At 41.2% G+C, this 18,638-nt stretch overlaps 1 protein-coding gene and 1 long non-coding RNA gene across 3 annotated transcripts; one reads left to right on the forward strand and one right to left on the reverse strand.

Annotated features, from left to right (window-relative positions):
- Positions 1 to 172: 172 nt before the first annotated feature.
- On the forward strand, positions 173 to 12,446 carry LOC141775412 (uncharacterized). Its single transcript, XM_074648751.1, has 10 exons — positions 173 to 347; positions 472 to 623; positions 8,512 to 8,625; positions 8,830 to 8,982; positions 9,113 to 9,262; positions 9,474 to 9,652; positions 9,852 to 10,057; positions 10,362 to 10,600; positions 10,807 to 10,982; positions 11,240 to 12,446. The coding sequence occupies exons 1-10, from the start codon at positions 194 to 196 to the stop codon at positions 11,964 to 11,966; spliced, it is 2,250 nt and encodes a 749-aa protein (XP_074504852.1). The 5' UTR covers positions 173 to 193; the 3' UTR covers positions 11,967 to 12,446.
- Positions 3,169 to 7,692, reverse strand: LOC141775422 (uncharacterized). 2 transcript variants are annotated; one of them, XR_012595601.1, is made up of 4 exons: positions 7,669 to 7,692; positions 4,105 to 4,241; positions 3,593 to 3,751; positions 3,169 to 3,290 (listed from the first exon to the last, which is right to left on the reverse strand). It is a non-coding gene; the product is annotated as an uncharacterized LOC141775422 (long non-coding RNA). The 2 variants fall into 2 exon arrangements; XR_012595602.1 differs by having other exon boundaries at positions 4,105 to 4,265.
- Positions 12,447 to 18,638: the final 6,192 nt, after the last annotated feature.

Raw genomic sequence — 18,638 nt, forward strand, 5'->3', positions numbered from 1 at the left:
TTAACACAACATTCAGTCACAGTCAGTGCATGGAGTGCCCGTGGAGCGGAGAAGATCATCATATCATTCTGCCTTGAATTAATTAAAGAAAGAAAAAATAATAAACGCTCTTTGTGCTCTTATCATAAGAGCTCAAAGAGCCGGCTCAAAGAACCGGCTCTTTCGCGACGACACATCACTAGATTCAACACGGATGACAACAGCAATGGCGGACTCACATACACCTTTGGGAGCCGCTTCAACATTTTCTTGTCTCACAGACTTTGAAGCACATCTGAAGTCATACCAGAAAAACACCAATATCAAATTTGTTGTTTCAAAAAGCCACAAATCGTTTGGAAAACACGGTAAGTTAGTGAACTAAAGTTAAGGTTGGGCTAACTAACTGTTATGCTACTCAATGTCAGATGTCAGTCTGCAGCCGAGGTTACTTCTATCTAGATACTAATCTGAGGTGATTTCTCTTCACAGAAGTGAGTTTAACAGGTACAGGTGTCCACTGGCAGCTGAAGACGGTCCCGTTTGATGGCACGCCCTTTGCTGTGCTTGGCACTAAAACGTACGTGTGTCACCAGGGTCGAGATAAACATGCTGCAGAGAAGAGGAAGAGACAAGAGAAGATGGTGAGGAATCCCTCACTATACTAAAGCATGAATCAGTCCTTAGATATATCACCATGTTGCTGGTCATGATGTGAGATACACTGTAAAAAAAAAAAAAGCTAGCAGAACTCAAAATTGTAAGGTAACAAACTTCAGCAGAGTTTTAAGTTGGGCAATTAAACATAACATTTTAAGTTTTGCTTTTGAGTTTGCTCAACTTTCAATTCTCATTTCTGTTAACTCAACTCAAGTTGCAGTAATTTATAATTTCATATTGTAACAACTTTGAATCCTTACTTCTGTTAACTTAACTCTAGTTGCAGTAACTTAAACCTGTATATAGTACCCACTTAATTTCAGTTGAGTTCATTTAGTGGAATAGGTTAGAGTAACTTCAAATTGTGCACTGCAACAGTTAAGGTAAGTCAAATATATAAATTAGGACCAATAACTAGCCATCAAATTATAAATAATTACAGATGCAACATCTACCTTCAAAACTTCTTTTTTTAATTAATTAAAACACAGCCTATCCAAACCTTTGGAACAAGGCCAAGTAACTGCTGAGACCCATAACTGTCCCAGTCTTAGCACTTAACTAACATGAAGCACTTAACATTGTATACTAGTATGAATCACATCTTGAACACCATAATACAATGAGGTAGCAGTTGTGACCTTAGTAAGATAAAGTTAAAGGGAAAAGTCAGCACTTCGACAGTGAGACTACTAAAAAGAGTACACTCATCTACGTAAGGGATAATGTACAGCGAGCCGGTCATTGTTGTAAAAGGAACGTTGAGCGGCATCGCCCTGAAGGGGATTCTTTCACAACAATGACCTGCTAGCTGTACATTATCCCGCTTATTACACGGCTACTTACTTAAGAAATCAATAATTTGACACAAAACGGTCTGTCAGAGTCTGACATCAGAGCTGCGCCCATAGCAACGGTCTGCTATAAAGAAATAACAGACCGCAGAACGCCGTAATTAACCAATCAGAATCGAGTATTCAACAACGCCGTGTAATAAACCATGATAAAACACAAAACATAAGAAGATTCAGTTACCACAAGAAGTAGCTCATGGGTTGAAATGGAACTCCAAACAGAACAATTGTGATCCAGAACTGTCAATCTAATAAAACTTTAACAATAAAATAACAAGGCAGCCCAATGGTGTGTGTCATCAATTTACACACTATTCAATCTTAACATAAGCCACGTGGTTAACAATATCCAATAAGGTGCAGGATAAATGTAAGAGAGCATTCAGGCACGTCGGAGCGCAAGAGATGGGCAGGTAAGGAGACAGAAGAGGAGTTCGAGGTAGATACAAGTTTGTGAGTTGCAGAGAGACAGTTATCGTGTTGGCTGGACAGAAGGGGAGAGTTTTAGAGGTCAGAATTTGAGTGAGAACGGGAGAATATGCAAATTAAGTAAGAAAGTTAGACAAGTTAAGGTGACCGATTGAGAGGAAAGAAGATGGCGAGAGAAATGGAGAAATGGGAAAAGGGAGAGGAGAGGTGGGGAGATTGAACTTAAAATCAGAGGAGGTAGAGGAGGATCCATCTCAGGCAACTGAGATTTAAGTCATTCTACAAGGGGCAACAGGAACCTCTGCAATTCAAAACTGTCCCAGACCCAACATTATCAGCTAGCTCGGTGGATTCACTGAAGGAGTTTGTTTTTGAAGAATCGGACCCTTGCAGAGAGATCAGTTCCAAGTCCCATGAAAACCTTTTGAATGGTTTCGAATGTGTACCTCAGTTCTTTTGGGTACTGGAGGTTTAAAGCGTAGATCAGCCCAAAGAGGTAAGCAAAAGCCGCTGGCAGGTCAGGGAGATCCTGGAGGACGATGTTGTTTTCTTCTACAACAACAGCAACATTAATGACTGTTGCAGGAGCTGAACTGTCATCATCCTCCAACACAGTGAGGATACCCACGATGAGGCCCTTCGTCTGCTCCTCTTATGGGTCAGTGGCCTTGTGATGACAAACAGAAAATGACCAACGCATGAATAGTAAATCAAACTGAAAGACATTTGGCATTAAAAAACTAAAACGGGTCTATGTGGATCTCTTAGGGTTAAACATTTCCATATCATACCCCGCAACCAAAGATTTAACCCCCATATACATGAAACCATTTACATCAAGTAATAGCCAGCAAAGTACAACTCTTGAAGACGCTGTGGGCATTGGGACAGATAAAGAGAACAAGGAGGACACTGGGATGGATAGACTAGAATGGGACAAAATGGCAGAGAGGCAAAGGTTGAAGTCAAAGAGAGTCTATTTTTAATAACAGAATAATAATAAATATATACATTTTCTACTAATAACCACTCACCAGACAGTTCCTGAACAGCTTCTCATGACTGTCACAGAGACACAAGGGGAGGCCCTTCAAGGCTGCAGTCTGTCAATGTGCTATGTGAGATATCTGAAACACAAAGGGTTGGGAGAAAAATTACACCAAGATGTAACTAACATGAAGAAAGCTGAGAACAAACATGGAAACATGCTTCACAGTTTGTGTTAAAGCTGCATTTATTATTATTTATTTTTTTGCCCACTTAGGTGCAGGACTCAACAGACTGAAACAATCACACACTTGATATATTATGGCCTTATAAGGTTGATTATGTGGCAAACAGCTGTCCTCTTCCACATCCAGCGAATACCTGTTGAATGAAAGTCTAAGATTTACTCCTTTTAACTTCTGATATAAATAGCTGGCTTTTTAGGTGTTAGATGTTCCACTTTCTTCACCACCTTGTCGCTATCTTTGTCTGTCCCTTAGGTAGTGTACAGTGGGTTTATTCTGATGGTTTGTCACTATGAGCAACACCTTAAATTTGACCCATTGTTTATTTAAAAATATTGATTAGTGCAGCTTTATAAAAAGAAAAAAAACACAATTCCTTGTTATACATTTATTTCCATAATGTCCAGAATGATGAAATTATTAATTCTAAAAATTCACCTCTTCATCCAGTCTGTTAAAGAGTTGATCCATCTCAGGCGGTAAAGCTGTCCGCTTAGCCCGATAGAGTTTAAGGAGCCTTGGAGTGTGCTGATTAATGGCTGCTCTGAAGTTGTCTATTAGGTCCTTGTTGGTGATCCGAAGAAACTCTTCCCTGATCTGTTGAACAACAGAACCTCAAACGTAAATGGCCAATACAAAGTCAATACAATTTCAACACCATCCTCATGTTAAAATACGTATTTTATTAACCCTCATCCTGGGGACCCCAAGAAAAATCTACTGTAAGAAGCAACCATCATAGCACCATATTAACCCATGTCATCTCAAAACATTATTAGTGTAATTAATGTCATCCTTCAGGAGACATTAATTACACTAATAATGTAGTCTGTGCCAAAACAGAGAACATAAGTAAATCTGTTCTTGATCAGGATAGGCATTCACTTCAAAAACTGCTTGAGCAATCTTATCCAAAATGTCCATCTTCATGTCTCTGGTTATGCTGATACCTTTCTTGTTTTTTTCATATGCCTCATTGCCTTTGCATAACTTCAATTCCACATCATAGGAAAAGGCTGGAATGGGAAAAGGTGAAGGCCGCTCTGATATACTTCACAGATAGCTCTTGTACTGCATTAATTTCAATCTGAAAGACAAAGGTGACAATTTGCTGGAAGTCAGCAAAGCAGGCAGTGGTAGAATAATTAATGATGTGGTTAATTTTGCTCAAACAGGTTCTGACATATATAACATATCAATTTAATGTAATTGTAAACAGTAGACTGCTCTCTGGAATTGACAGTATTTTGACAAATTTAATACAATATTCTGTCCCATTCATTTCGAAAGTTAAATTTTTTAGAATAGCTTATGCAAAGAGTCTTCACAGGGCTCTCCACTCCTCCACTCAGACCTCACAAGCAAACATGGAGGTGGCAGAGCCGAAATGGCGGCGCTATCGGTGCTAACAGAGCTAATAGAGCTAACAGTGCTGACAGAGCTAATAGTGTTAACCGGAGGGGGACGGAAGACGGACGGACGGACTTGACTGTGGCCGCTACGGGCGACGGGCATTTGTCCTTGACGGAGGTCTAAACTCTACAAGTGGCTTTCTAGTTAAGACACGAAGCCTTCAGTTAACTAAGGTACACGTTAGTTCAAACAGCAACACTACCGTTACTCACCAACACTACCGTTACTCACCAACGCTACCGTTACTCACCAACACTACCGTTACTCACCAACACTACCGTTACTCACCAACGCTACCGTTACTCACCAACACTACCGTTACTCACCTACACTACCGTTACTCACCAACGCTACCGTTACTCACCTACACTACCGTTACTCACCAACACTACCGTTACTCACCAACACTACCGTTACTCACCTACACTACCGTTACTCACCAACACTACCGTTACTCACCAACACTACCGTTACTCACCAACACTACCGTTACTCACCTACACTACCGTTACTCACCTACACTACCGTTACTCACCAACACTACCGTTACTCACCAACACTACCGTTACTCACCAACACTACCGTTACTCACCAACACTACCGTTACTCACCTACACTACCGTTACTCACCTACACTACCGTTACTCACCAACACTACCGTTACTCACCAACACTACCGTTACTCACCTACACTACCGTTACTCACCTACACTACCGTTACTCACCAACACTACCGTTACTCACCAACGCTACCGTTACTCACCAACGCTACCGTTACTCACCTACACTACCGTTACTCACCTACACTACCGTTACTCACCTACACTACCGTTACTCACCAACGCTACCGTTACTCACCAACACTACCGTTACTCACCAACGCTACCGTTACTCACCTACACTACCGTTACTCACCTACACTACCGTTACTCACCAACACTACCGTTACTCACCAACACTACCGTTACTCACCTACACTACCGTTACTCACCAACACTACCGTTACTCACCTACACTACCGTTACTCACCAACACTACCGTTACTCACCTACACTACCGTTACTCACCAACACTACCGTTACTCACCTACACTACCGTTACTCACCTACACTACCGTTACTCACCTACACTACCGTTACTCACCTACACTACCGTTACTCACCTACACTACCGTTACTCACCAACACTACCGTTACTCACCAACGCTACCGTTACTCACCAACGCTACCGTTACTCACCTACACTACCGTTACTCACCAACACTACCGTTACTCACCAACACTACCGTTACTCACCAACGCTACCGTTACTCACCAACACTACCGTTACTCACCAACACTACCGTTAACCGTTACTCACCAACACTACCGTTACTCACCAACACTACCGTTACTCACCTACACTACCGTTACTCACCTACACTACCGTTACTCACCAACACTACCGTTACTCACCAACACTACCGTTACTCACCAACACTACCGTTAACCGTTACTCACCAACACTACCGTTACTCACCAACACTACCGTTACTCACCTACACTACCGTTACTCACCTACACTACCGTTACTCACCAACACTACCGTTACTCACCAACACTACCGTTACTCACCAACACTACCGTTACTCACCAACACTACCGTTACTCACCTACACTACCGTTACTCACCTACACTACCGTTACTCACCTACACTACCGTTACTCACCAACACTACCGTTACTCACCAACACTACCGTTACTCACCTACACTACCGTTACTCACCTACACTACCGTTACTCACCAACACTACCGTTACTCACCAACGCTACCGTTACTCACCAACGCTACCGTTACTCACCTACACTACCGTTACTCACCTACACTACCGTTACTCACCTACACTACCGTTACTCACCAACGCTACCGTTACTCACCAACGCTACCGTTACTCACCAACGCTACCGTTACTCACCTACACTACCGTTACTCACCAACACTACCGTTACTCACCAACACTACCGTTACTCACCTACACTACCGTTACTCACCAACACTACCGTTACTCACCTACACTACCGTTACTCACCAACACTACCGTTACTCACCTACACTACCGTTACTCACCAACACTACCGTTACTCACCTACACTACCGTTACTCACCTACACTACCGTTACTCACCTACACTACCGTTACTCACCTACACTACCGTTACTCACCTACACTACCGTTACTCACCAACACTACCGTTACTCACCAACGCTACCGTTACTCACCAACGCTACCGTTACTCACCTACACTACCGTTACTCACCAACACTACCGTTACTCACCAACACTACCGTTACTCACCAACGCTACCGTTACTCACCAACACTACCGTTACTCACCAACACTACCGTTAACCGTTACTCACCAACACTACCGTTACTCACCAACACTACCGTTACTCACCAACGCTACCGTTACTCACCTACACTACCGTTACTCACCAACACTACCGTTACTCACCTACACTACCGTTACTCACCAACACTACCGTTACTCACCTACACTACCGTTACTCACCAACACTACCGTTACTCACCTACACTACCGTTACTCACCAACACTACCGTTACTCACCAACACTACCGTTACTCACCTACACTACCGTTACTCACCAACACTACCGTTACTCACCTACACTACCGTTACTCACCAACACTACCGTTACTCACCAACACTACCGTTACTCACCAACACCGTCTAGAAGTCACCACAATGTCCCGTTAGCATTAATAGCTTAACGGTTAGCGCAGTTTAGCCGTTGACATGTGGACGCAGCTAACTACCCCTGTAGCTGTAATACTGTACCGACGTGTTACCGTAACGTTACAACACATTAATACCATTCAGACTAACCAGTCAGAAACATCGTCCTCCCTGTTTGAACGCTTCTTGTCCATACAAGCGTCGCTAGCATCAGCTTTAGCTAATTAAGCTAACGTTATAGTGTTTAAGTGAACTGTTGTCATGGTAATGTCTACCGTATCTGTTAATGTATCACACCATAGAACTCTGAATACAAATATGACACAATTCAAACTATATCAAATGAAAAATAAGTTAATCTTACCTGTGTGGAGTCAGACTGGAGCTCCATGAGACAGACAGACTGGGGGGCGCAGTACTTCAAACTTCAACTCTGAAAGTTGTCTCCCTCCATTCACAACAAAGACACGAGAGTTATCTGAACTTTCGCCCCTTGTGTTGACTCACAACCGACAGTCTGTGTTCACAACTGAAAGATAGAAGTATTATGAACTCACTTAAGGGATTTGACGCCAACTTAAAGTCTGGTTTGCTGGACTGACTTATATTTTTGACTCAAATGTTAATAACGTATATTTCAAAGTCTTAACAACTTGAAACGCTTTGTCATGCCAACAAATACAAGTTAGAGTTTTTACAGTGTAGGCTGCTAGATGCTACAGTTCCTAACAAGAGTGTAACTGTGTTATTAAGTGTGTGTGGGGGTTGTCATTACATGTGTAATAATACACTTGCATGCACACCAGGGGTCAGCAACCTTTACTATCAAAAGAGACATTTTAGGCAAAATTAAAAAAAAATAATAATAATATGTCTGGAGCTTCAAAACATTTGATCATTGTGATGAATGAAGGTAACAGTTTATAGTCTAAGTATATAGTAATAAGTCTAATGCCGTGAGGGCACAAATTAGGGCCACATTGAGGTAAAAAACATCTGAGATCTCCAGAATAAAGTCATAATAGTATGAGAATAAAGTCATAATATTACGAGAAAAAAGTCGTAATACTATGAGAATAAAGTCATAACTTTACGAGAAAAAGGCAGTTTTTCATTTCTTTGCAAGATGATCAATATGGCATTTAAAATTTAGACTAAGTCTTTGGATATCACTGAATGTATAAATGCTAAAGATGATTTCTTTCAGGCAAAGACTGTCAAAGAAGAAGATGTGTTTGTGGAGACCATGCGGAAATCCAAAAAAGCAGGTTGTCCTGCAGCCATATATGCAGTGCATATATGCAGATTCCCTGATTATAAGGTGAGATACTATCTAAAGCATACTGCTATTTTGTCATGGGAAAGACTGTGTTTCCAATATTCATGTGCGTAACTTCTTAGGTTTACTCTATCATGTTATATATCTGTTCCTATCTTAGTAGATCATATTTTTAATGTTCGTTCAAACTGATATGACAAAAGGTTGAATAGAATTGAGTTCTAGTTCTGAGTTTTGTGTTTCTAGATAAGCGAGGACACCCCATATCAGAGGCGAGAGCAATCAACAGCTGTGAGAAAAGCGCTAAAAGAAAACCCGTCACCTGTGGTAACAGAGCAGATGTTCACTGCTTATTTCCCACATGTGACAGTGCATAAAAACCACCCCATTGTTGGAAAGGTTTGTGCCTTGTGCTGGGTTTGACATTACAAATTCCATAGCATTTCTGTTCTTCTCGTACATACTGTATATGCAGTTGTTTGTTTAAGATATTGCTGGTGAAGTCAATTTGATGTGCTTGGACATGTAGGCAGCAGGGTCAAGGGAGGTGCTCCAAGGCTCCGAATCCTCTTCCCCTACTCGGAGAAGGCTCTATCCTCTAGATAAGGACATCCGCAACATCATGCAAAAAGTAAATACGGGGTCAATGAAGAGCAGTGCAGACCAGCTGAATTTACAGGTAAAGATTGTGTTGTGGGTGCTGCTCTTACAGACAAACAACAAGTAGTAATGTGGAGATCATGCACAGAGTTGTGCATAAATCTCTGACCACCAAAGAAAAGTCAGTTTTAAACTGTCTAACAAGACAGTCTACGTTTACGTTTGCAGGACAGAAACTTCTAAGAATAAGTACATACATTAAAATAATGTTTGGCCTTCACATGTTCCAGGACCTGGTGGAGACATGGAAGGAAGAGGGATGTGCTATTGAGTACAGACCTTCTCAGGAGACGGACGACGGCGCCGTTGAGAAGTTGCTCCTCTGTTTGCAGACCCAATGGCAGAGGAGGCTTTTGGTGTTGTATGGGCAACAATTGTGCTTGCTCGATGCAACATACCGTACGAGCAGGTACTGTAATGATAGTAACTTTATTAGGTCATTCATACCTACACAGACTGTTTTGTATTCATATTTTTTCTTCAAAACTGCATGACTATTGTGCTGAAATTAAAATGATTTTTTTATTTGTGATCATTGATTACATCCTCAACATGTTACCGATGCACTGGAGAATGCGTAATACCAATCTACTTAATTTGCCTCTTAGGTATTCAGTACCCGTCTTCTTCCTCTGTGTGAGGACTAATGTCAACTACATTGTGGTTGGAGTCTTCGTCACACAGTCTGAGAAGAAGGAGGACATCAGAGAGGCGTTGGAGGTGTTCAAAAAGTGGAATGCAGACTGGAAGCCGTCCCACTTCATGGTCAATTTCTGTAACACAGAAATTGGGGCTCTGGAAGAAGTATTCAAGGGTAAGTATTTAAATTTCTTTATTTCTTTATTCCATTTTTTTTTTTTAAACAAAGATTAACTTTTACGTAGCAAATCAGAAGATAGCAATACAAATAACTTTATTGCCATCGCTTGTTATGTCCATTACTTTGGGTTACCCACACCCCCCTGTTTATTACAAACCATTTGATACACACAATACATTTTATTGTTTGCAATTAAGTTGTATAATAAGGTACAATCAATGATTATATTTAACCAAACTCAGGTCTAGTGAAATATAGTGGGAAATATACAGTAACTCTGTGTTGTTTATGTTCTTAGATTCCAATGTGATCCTCTGCGATTTTCACCGGGAGAAAGCGTGGATAGAATGGACGAGAAAAAAGGGTCACGGAGTGACGTGTAAGGAGGAAGTTTTGAAAATGCTTGGGGCCATCGCAGACTCTGGGACGGCTGAAGAATTTGATAGCAGCACCTGCCTCCTCAAACAACACTCTGCCTGGCAGACAAACGAGAGTCTGAGAAGATGGTTCTCCACTAAATGGCTTTCCCAAGCAGAGGTTTGTGTACACTTCTACTCCAGAGCTGTTCTTTTTGTTAATGTACAACTAAAAGCTAAAAAGCTTTAGACGACACTTTAGGCCAGCGCACATTTTTAAAGGTTAAAAATAAAACCTATTTTAGCACTGTAGTGCACACATTCAACTAGAATTCCTTATGAATAGGATTTTAATATGATTTTGTGACGTTGTATGTCCTGAACTAGAGATGGGTTATGGCATTCAAGAAGGAAGACCTGAGGGTGGCTGCTTACGCAAACAATGGAGTCGAGAGACAAAATGAAACATTCAGACACTCGTACCTGAAGGTCTACAAGGACCGCAGTCTCAGTGACACCACCACTGTTATTGTGAAGGATATCCTGCCAAGATCTTATCAAAGGTAAGAACACAAAAAAGGGCCAACAAACCAAAGACAGAAAACCAAAATAAATAGTCTCAAAGCATGAATACTTTGCTGTTTTATTATTCATAGTGCTCATATGACATGGCAGTATTTACTGTCATACCAAGTCTGTACTTCAAGCACAAATATTTAATTTCAAATCAAATGTACTAGATGACAGAGACAAAATAACCTAACCTAACCAAACCATATATAATGTGGTATGAAGTAATTCAATGTTTATCTGCTCACAGATACATTGAGTTGAACGTCCGTGGCCACCGGGTAAACAGCCAATATCTGCCACTGTTCCTCAGAGACAAACCAATAATGGTGGCTGAGCACATCATGTCGAGACACCAGGAGTCCCTGATGTTCACACTGGACCATGTAGCGTCTGCAGGGGAGGCCAGCTTCAAAGTCAACATTCAGAGAGACACAACAGTACCACAGTGCAGCGTGTTCTTTGGATCGGAAAGTCAGATGCCATCATGTACATGTAAAGACTGGCAGGAAAACCTGCTCCCATGCACGCACTTTTGTGCAGTGTTCAACCTGGTACCTGAGTGGAGCTGGGACAGACTGTGCCTCGCATACAGGGAGAACCCTCTGTTTGTGATCGATGAGGTGTGCCTGAAGCACTCTGCTGACGGCTCAGGTACGTCCGCACCATCATCTACAGCGACCAATCCCTCCGCCTCCGAGCAACAAACCCATGCAGAATCATCATCCAGCTCCACATGCGCACGGAAGCGACAGAAGTGTGATAGTCTGTTAAAAGATCTTGCAGACAAGGTCTCCCACCTCCAAGACGAAAGCTACATGGACAGGGTAATAGAGAAACTAGAGGACCTTCTGGAGGATGTCATACACCATACTCCGCATGATGGCCCCCTCGCTCTATTGTCTACACCCGCAGTTAAGAGGAGGCGCTCGGAGACTGCTGAGCCCCTCAGGCTTCTGAAAAAGCACATGCGGTAACTGCAATTCTCTGGCAGAGTTGGCCACGCATATCTGTAAGACTGTGTATCACTACATGGACAGGATCTAATGTTAATATGTTGTCAGTGGCGACAAAGGAACTTTTCAGATCCTTTACTCATGTTATTTTTTTGCATTGCAATTGTTGTTACTGCATTAAAATGTTCCCTGTCGGTTTGGATTAATATTACTGGTGCATTTATGTATATGTTGCATTTTACTGCTGTAGAAGTTTAAGGTTGTGCTGATTTGATCTCCTTTATAAACTGTTTAATCTACAGCAATGCATCATATTCTATAACATCGTCATTTGTTTGTGAGAACCATGTATCTCTGAAAACTTTCCCTGAGCTCAGAAAAACAGCCGTAATCGGCTTTGTGACGTTGCATTTTCCAGCTGATCCAAGAGGGTTTTTAAATAGTTTTATTGAGCTTAAGAAGAAAGAGAATTTTCTCCACACATAAAGGAAATTCAAAAATCAACACATCTGGACATTCATTTTTTCAATGGACGGCAAGAGGATGAAAAATTGTTATCTGAAAATTAAATCTGTAAGATAATTTACATTTACTTTTTTTGTGTTCTTGTTTCATTGCAAGGATCATTGATGTTCTTATTCTGTCCAAAACTTTAAGTTTGTTTTAATGTTAAAAGCTCCAGGACTGATTTATAATCTGTTAAACTACTAACTAGTGTCGATCGTGATCATCAACATGATGTCAAAACAATCAGCTGATGCTACATCCCCAGGTCGAGATGGAGGCCACCGGTGGACTTGTTTCTGGTTTTCCTTTTGTTTCCAGCAGTTGTATCTTAATTGATTTGACAATGATATAAAATGCTGCACATAATCATTAATGTAACCTATTTCAAACAAGTTTCCATAGTAAAGAAACCACTTTTGATACATAGATGTGTGTGTTGGGATCTCTGACATGGCCTCATTTGCGTCATCCCATTCAGCTAAAGTCTAGATACACTTTGAGATCAAATCCCCCTTCTGGCTGTTCCAACTGAAGATCTGTGTAATCGCCTCTGCAAACGGACAGATGAATGCAGGTCCCAAGGGTTGTGTGATCCCATGTCCTCTAATTGTTTGCAAAATTCCCTATTGTAAACTTGTGAGAGACGGCATTCAAAACAAACAAGGAGAAAGTGAGAGAAAACCCTGCAGAGCATCAGAGGGATGTGTTTGAGTGCCTCAAAGTCAAGAACAAATATGGTGTTACCGGAATAGCAATACAGAATCCACGTGTCTTACACAGTGGATGTGGCAGTCACATATTTGGGCACTCGAGCAAATTGTCTGAAGGACGTCACAAGCTGCGTCCGTGCCAACAAAAATGGGCTACAAACTCCCAGAGCGAGGCGGTGTGACTGACTCACGAGCGCTCAACTGTTCTTTTGTTCACAACAAACTCAAGACCCACACTTCATCTCGGCCGTGCACTAACTTTTATCCCCGTTGCCTTCACCATATTATTAAATCTTTCATTCAGCGCGTCACTCTCTCTGAAGCAGACCAGACACAAAGACACATCAAATCTCTACTGTCTTTGGATCCCAATCTGTCTTTGCAGTCTGTTGCAGCGTATTTTTAGCCGTGTGCGTAAAGCTTCAGAAGAGAGGACAGACCGTCGAACAGATGTGCCCCGCCTTCACCCCGCTTTCCTCCTTTAATTTCTGACTGACTCAAGACCGGATGCACAGAGCTCCTGGATGCCTCCACACTGCATAATGTGTAGTCTTGCATGCACGCAGATATGTCTGTATGTACACACAAGCAAGCAACAACAGAAGGCAAATATTTCATTCATAAATTAAGGTCTTTTTTGAATATGTTTAGCACCTTATTATTTAGGATTCTCCAGCTGGTAAACATATATCCTGATGTTTAATTGATAACCCTGCTGTGCTTCTTCCACTGTCATTGGCTCTGTAGTAAAGCTGTTAAGCACTTTATAGTGTGAAACATTGCACATTGGTTTAATTTAGAAACATAATCTCCCCTGCTGCCATAAAAATGTGTTAACTGAACGAAACATGAATCATTTTGAGTTATTGTACAACTTCAGTAATATATTAAGTTCAATCAACAACTGATTAGTCACACTGACACAGACAGATTTGCTTTGATTCTCTCAGTTTGAAGAGTCTGTTCACAAAGGCCTTATATGCTGTTCCTTTGTACAAACACAATACGCTGCTCACATCTTGTTTGTGCTAAAAGAAACAGCAAGTTTCCATCATGTCTTGTCTATTTCAAACAAGATAGAAGAGTCTGGAGAGTTTTAAATCTCAAACCATATATGCTGGAAGGTCTAATTTTAATGCTACGTGTATCTGACAGCTAGAATTAGCCCACTACTTACTTTTCAGATTTAGATTTCATGTAAAAAGCATTTTAAAATGCATAAATAAAGATTAAACCAGTGGTTCCCATCCTTTATGGCCTCCTATGTTTCAGATGTCTATGAGTTGTTAGCAGTTCAACCAAAGAGACATTTCCCCTCTAAATTCCTCACAAAATGTCATTTAAATAACATAAAAAACAAAGATTAGCAGAAAGTCCAAAACATAAAGACGTATTTGTGTTTCCTCTCTCATTAATAATTTCACGGCCTCTCAAATTTGTCTCGTGACGCTTTGGAGGAACTCTAACCCTCAGGTTGGAACCCACTGGACTAAACCAGTGATTCTCAAAGTGCGGCCCAGGGACCCCCAGGGGACTGCGGCACTCTGTCAGGGGGTCCGTGAAATAATTTGCTATAAATTATAAAATTGTGCTGTTTAATTAAGTTGAAGCACTTACTGAAGGTCAGCTTTAGACTGGTAAATTTAAACATCTGGATTTATTAGGAATATGTCTTTCTACTGTCCATTTTCTTAAAGCTTTTAAGATCAATTACTTGAAAAGTAAATGGTGTCAAGTTGAGTCCAAATGCAATTTGAGAGTGGTGTTAACATGATTCAAATTGAAATGTGTTTCTTTTTATCACTATGAAACAGGTCTGAGGTATTTAGGTTGAAAAGTTTTAGACTACAAATATTTCCAAATGCGCCTGAGTACAATTGGTAGTAAGCATTATGCTCAATCGGTGTTATGATTAAGAGGGGTTCCTTGGAGAATTTTCTCCCCTTTAAGGGGTCCCTGGCCCCAAAGCGTTTGAGAACCCCGGGACTAAACTACATTACTTTATATATAACACATATATATTAGCTCCACCTTGACCAGCTACAAGAGTAAAAGGCTGCTTAAACAATGATGCATCAGTATTAATAATCTGATAACATAACATTTTGCTGATATTTCCTATGTACTTTTACTTTTGAATGCAGAACCTTTACTTGTAAAGGAGTATTTTTACATTATTGTATTGGTACTTTTATTTCAGTAAAAGATCAGAGTATCACTGGAGGTTTTATAGTGTATTTTGAAAGCTGCTATATAGTATTAGTTTTCACAATAATCAGGTCTTTGTGTGTGAATGCTGCTCCAATTTTGTTTATTTTTATGTTTTTGGTGAAGAATTACATGAACCTTTCCAGCTTTTGGGGTTATGAAAACCATTTCAAAACCAGTTGTATGAAATAAAATCATATGAGTTAAAAGCAACATCCTTTTCTTCTCCTAATGTCTCAGGCGTTTTAAAAATATTATTTCCCACTGATGCCCTTTTGGTAGCATTTTATCCGGTGACGCACAAGCGATGGGCTCATTATGGCTCGGTGGGTGAACTCATGACAAAGTCTGTCTCTGTTTAGTGAGAATACTCAGTGTTTCCATGATTTATTAAGATCAATCAAAGGATCTCCTCGTCGCTCTGTTTTCACTCGTTTCCTTCCTCTTCCGTTTGGGTGGGTTATCAGGAGCAGAGGTCCGCTGCTCTGGAGGCTCATGTTTCCACGTGCTTGACAATGGGAGTTGGTGAGTACAACAGTGCTGCAAATGATGTCCATCAATTATGGATGTCACGTTGACTGCAGGGCTGCATTGTCACACTGCAGTTTGAACTTATTCTCTTCTATAATGTCAAGAAAAGACAACAATTGTATTCTATTATTTCAGAGTAAACACTCGGTGGCAGTGAATAAATCCCAAAAGTCTCTCTCATCCCTCTCTGTTTCCATCCTGGGCCTTCTGACGTCAGGGTGTGAGTCTCTGTTCATCCTCTGCAAATAAGAACATGTGTGAGGGTGAACGTCAGCGAACACGCCAATGACACGCAAACAAACCCGCCAACTCACACGAGCCAACACAGAAGGCTTGGCCAAGACGAGCATAACCATGTGGGAGAGACTGTGTGACAGGCAGAGAGAGAGAGAGAGTGAGAGAGAGTGATAGGGGTTCAGACAAAGACTGAGTGACAGCATATGAAAAGCAGGCAAACACACAAAAGAGAGGAAGAAAGGCAGAGGCAAGAGAAAGGACAGAGAGTTGGGGGGGAATGAGTGGGCACAGTGTGTGATAAACGCACATCATCAAAGTCTGACGACTTCAGAGAAATTCGCTCTGCTAATGGCCTGGTTGTGTTCCTGCACCGGAAATAGACGTCCCGTGACCACCCAGGCAGCTGCTTTCAGGCTATGGAGCAAACGCCTACACTTCTGCCATGGAAGAGCAACTTGGAAATGTAGGAAGAGTAAAGCACGTTGGTCACGACTCAAGTTTTTGATGTGCATTTCTCGAGGTGGATAACCCCGGAAGCATGTCCGGAGCCATCCATTACTGCCATCTGCACATTTGTGTGAAATTATGACCCATAGTTAATGTCCTTTTACTTAACTCCAAAGTTGTTTTACAATGATTTTTTTTTACCATGCCATTGGTTGTAATGTCAAATATTTATAATTATTTGAGTTGAACTTGGCTATAGGCCAATATCCTTTGACAATTTTGGACAACAGCAGTGATATTTCTCTTGTTTTTTATCACTAATAACGTCCATGAGAAGTCTAAATCCACAGATGTCTGAAGCCTTGACTGCCAGAAAGCAGGAAATTAGGAAATATGCTCGTTCGCTTTCTAGCGGAGAGTTAGAGGACACAAATGATACCGTCTCATCTCACTCTATGCCAGAAGCGGCTTTCCCAAAATGTTGAACTATTCCTTTAAAGCGCGAACACCCTGATATCAAAGAAAAACCCTTAGATTGCCTTACATTATAATAGTGGTTGCCAAGCACAGAGAGAGCAAGTGTAAACGTGTTACGGACTGGGATGAAGAGAGACAACTGTGAATAGTAGTAGTAGCATGTTGGGGACAAAGATAGTTGAGAAAAACAAGCTGCACTCCTTTCTCAAAACACAGCAGGGTTTGTGACGGTGTTACATTCTCATCTCTTGATGGAAATTTGGGAGTGCCATCATTTTTTGTGATTGCAACATCCACTGCAACTGCACTGTACCTTGTTTGCATCCCAACAAAGCACCACTGTAGCTGCATGTTTGTAGACAAAATAGCAGATTTTTTTTGCTAGATTTGGAGACAAGGATTTTTAAACATTGTTGCTTCTGCAGCCAATCACAGAACAATAACCCAACCAAACCTCTGTGACACTGGTTCATAGTATTTCCTTTCATTTGTTTATTAACAGTGTTATGACCAGACTGGAGAAACCGACGCTTCCTGCTGAAAAGACACATGCTGTGTGTTCCAATACCCATACTATCATACCATTTAATATGCCAGAAAAACATTTAGCATGTCCCAATTGTATGCATACTGCATGCAACAGTACGTACTTTGTAAGGGCAGCTGTAGTACGTACTAAAAAGAAAAAGTATACAATTTGGATAGTAGCCATGGTGAATCTTCCCAAAACCAGAAACCAGAGCACAAACAAAGACCAAAGCAGCTCTGGTAACAAAGCACACAGCCGAACTCCAGCTGGACCGAATCACCTCATCAGCTGCACAATCAACACCATGCGCCCGCCTCTACCTCTAGATGAGTATAAAAGTACTATAAAGGGATTTATTCACAAAGTAACGAAAGAGAACAGAACAAACGTGGGAAGTCAGTAATCACTAATGTAAGCATGTGTGGATGTGTGAAAATGTCTGTAGCAAACAAAACAAGGGAAGAGTATGAACTGCAGCATCAGCAGCACAGCAGGCAGAGAGCGAAACCAGACTGCCAGTAACAGCCGGGGCTATATAGACTCTTAGGCCCAAGCGATCCCCTCCACCAGGTACCTGGAAAACATGGCAGACAGATTTGGTGCCTTCAGATGGGGTCGTGTTTACGGTGTTCACAAGAAGAGTCCATATGAACGCCCCCCTCTTGTCGTATTCACGAAGTGGAACGTTTCTGAAAGCTCCGTGTTCACGAGTTGTGACGTGTTTGTTGATGTCAGAAATGGTGGAGGCCATGGTAGTTAATTTGTTGGTGCATAATAAGTTAATATATTGTAATTTTAGTTGCATATTGTTTTTCTTTGTAATTTAATAATATGTCTGAGGACTCATCTTTTTCCTCTGTCATTATGCCTTTACATTTACTGCATTATGTTACTTTCTTGCTGGCTTCATACTTTCATAACAATCTTTTAAGTAATGAGCTTAGAAACGAACAAAGAGACAAAACAAGATGTACACAAAAGAGAACAACATCTGCATTAGAAATAAAAAACAGAAAATATATAACAACTAGGTTGGATGCTGTATTC

The sequence above is a fragment of the Sebastes fasciatus genome, chromosome 10, assembly GCF_043250625.1.
Source record: "Sebastes fasciatus isolate fSebFas1 chromosome 10, fSebFas1.pri, whole genome shotgun sequence".
In the NCBI taxonomy this organism is placed as follows: Eukaryota; Metazoa; Chordata; class Actinopteri; order Perciformes; family Sebastidae; genus Sebastes; species Sebastes fasciatus.

Excerpts from the sequence above, each read along its gene's own strand:
- LOC141775412 (XM_074648751.1), top strand. The coding sequence starts at position 194 with ATGACAACAGCAATGGCGGACTCACATACACCTTTGGGAGCCGCTTCA. Across the intron at positions 348-471 it reads CAAATCGTTTGGAAAACACG|AAGTGAGTTTAACAGGTACA; the intron begins GTAAGTTAGTGA and ends TTCTCTTCACAG. Across the intron at positions 9,263-9,473 it reads CAGACCAGCTGAATTTACAG|GACCTGGTGGAGACATGGAA; the intron begins GTAAAGATTGTG and ends CACATGTTCCAG.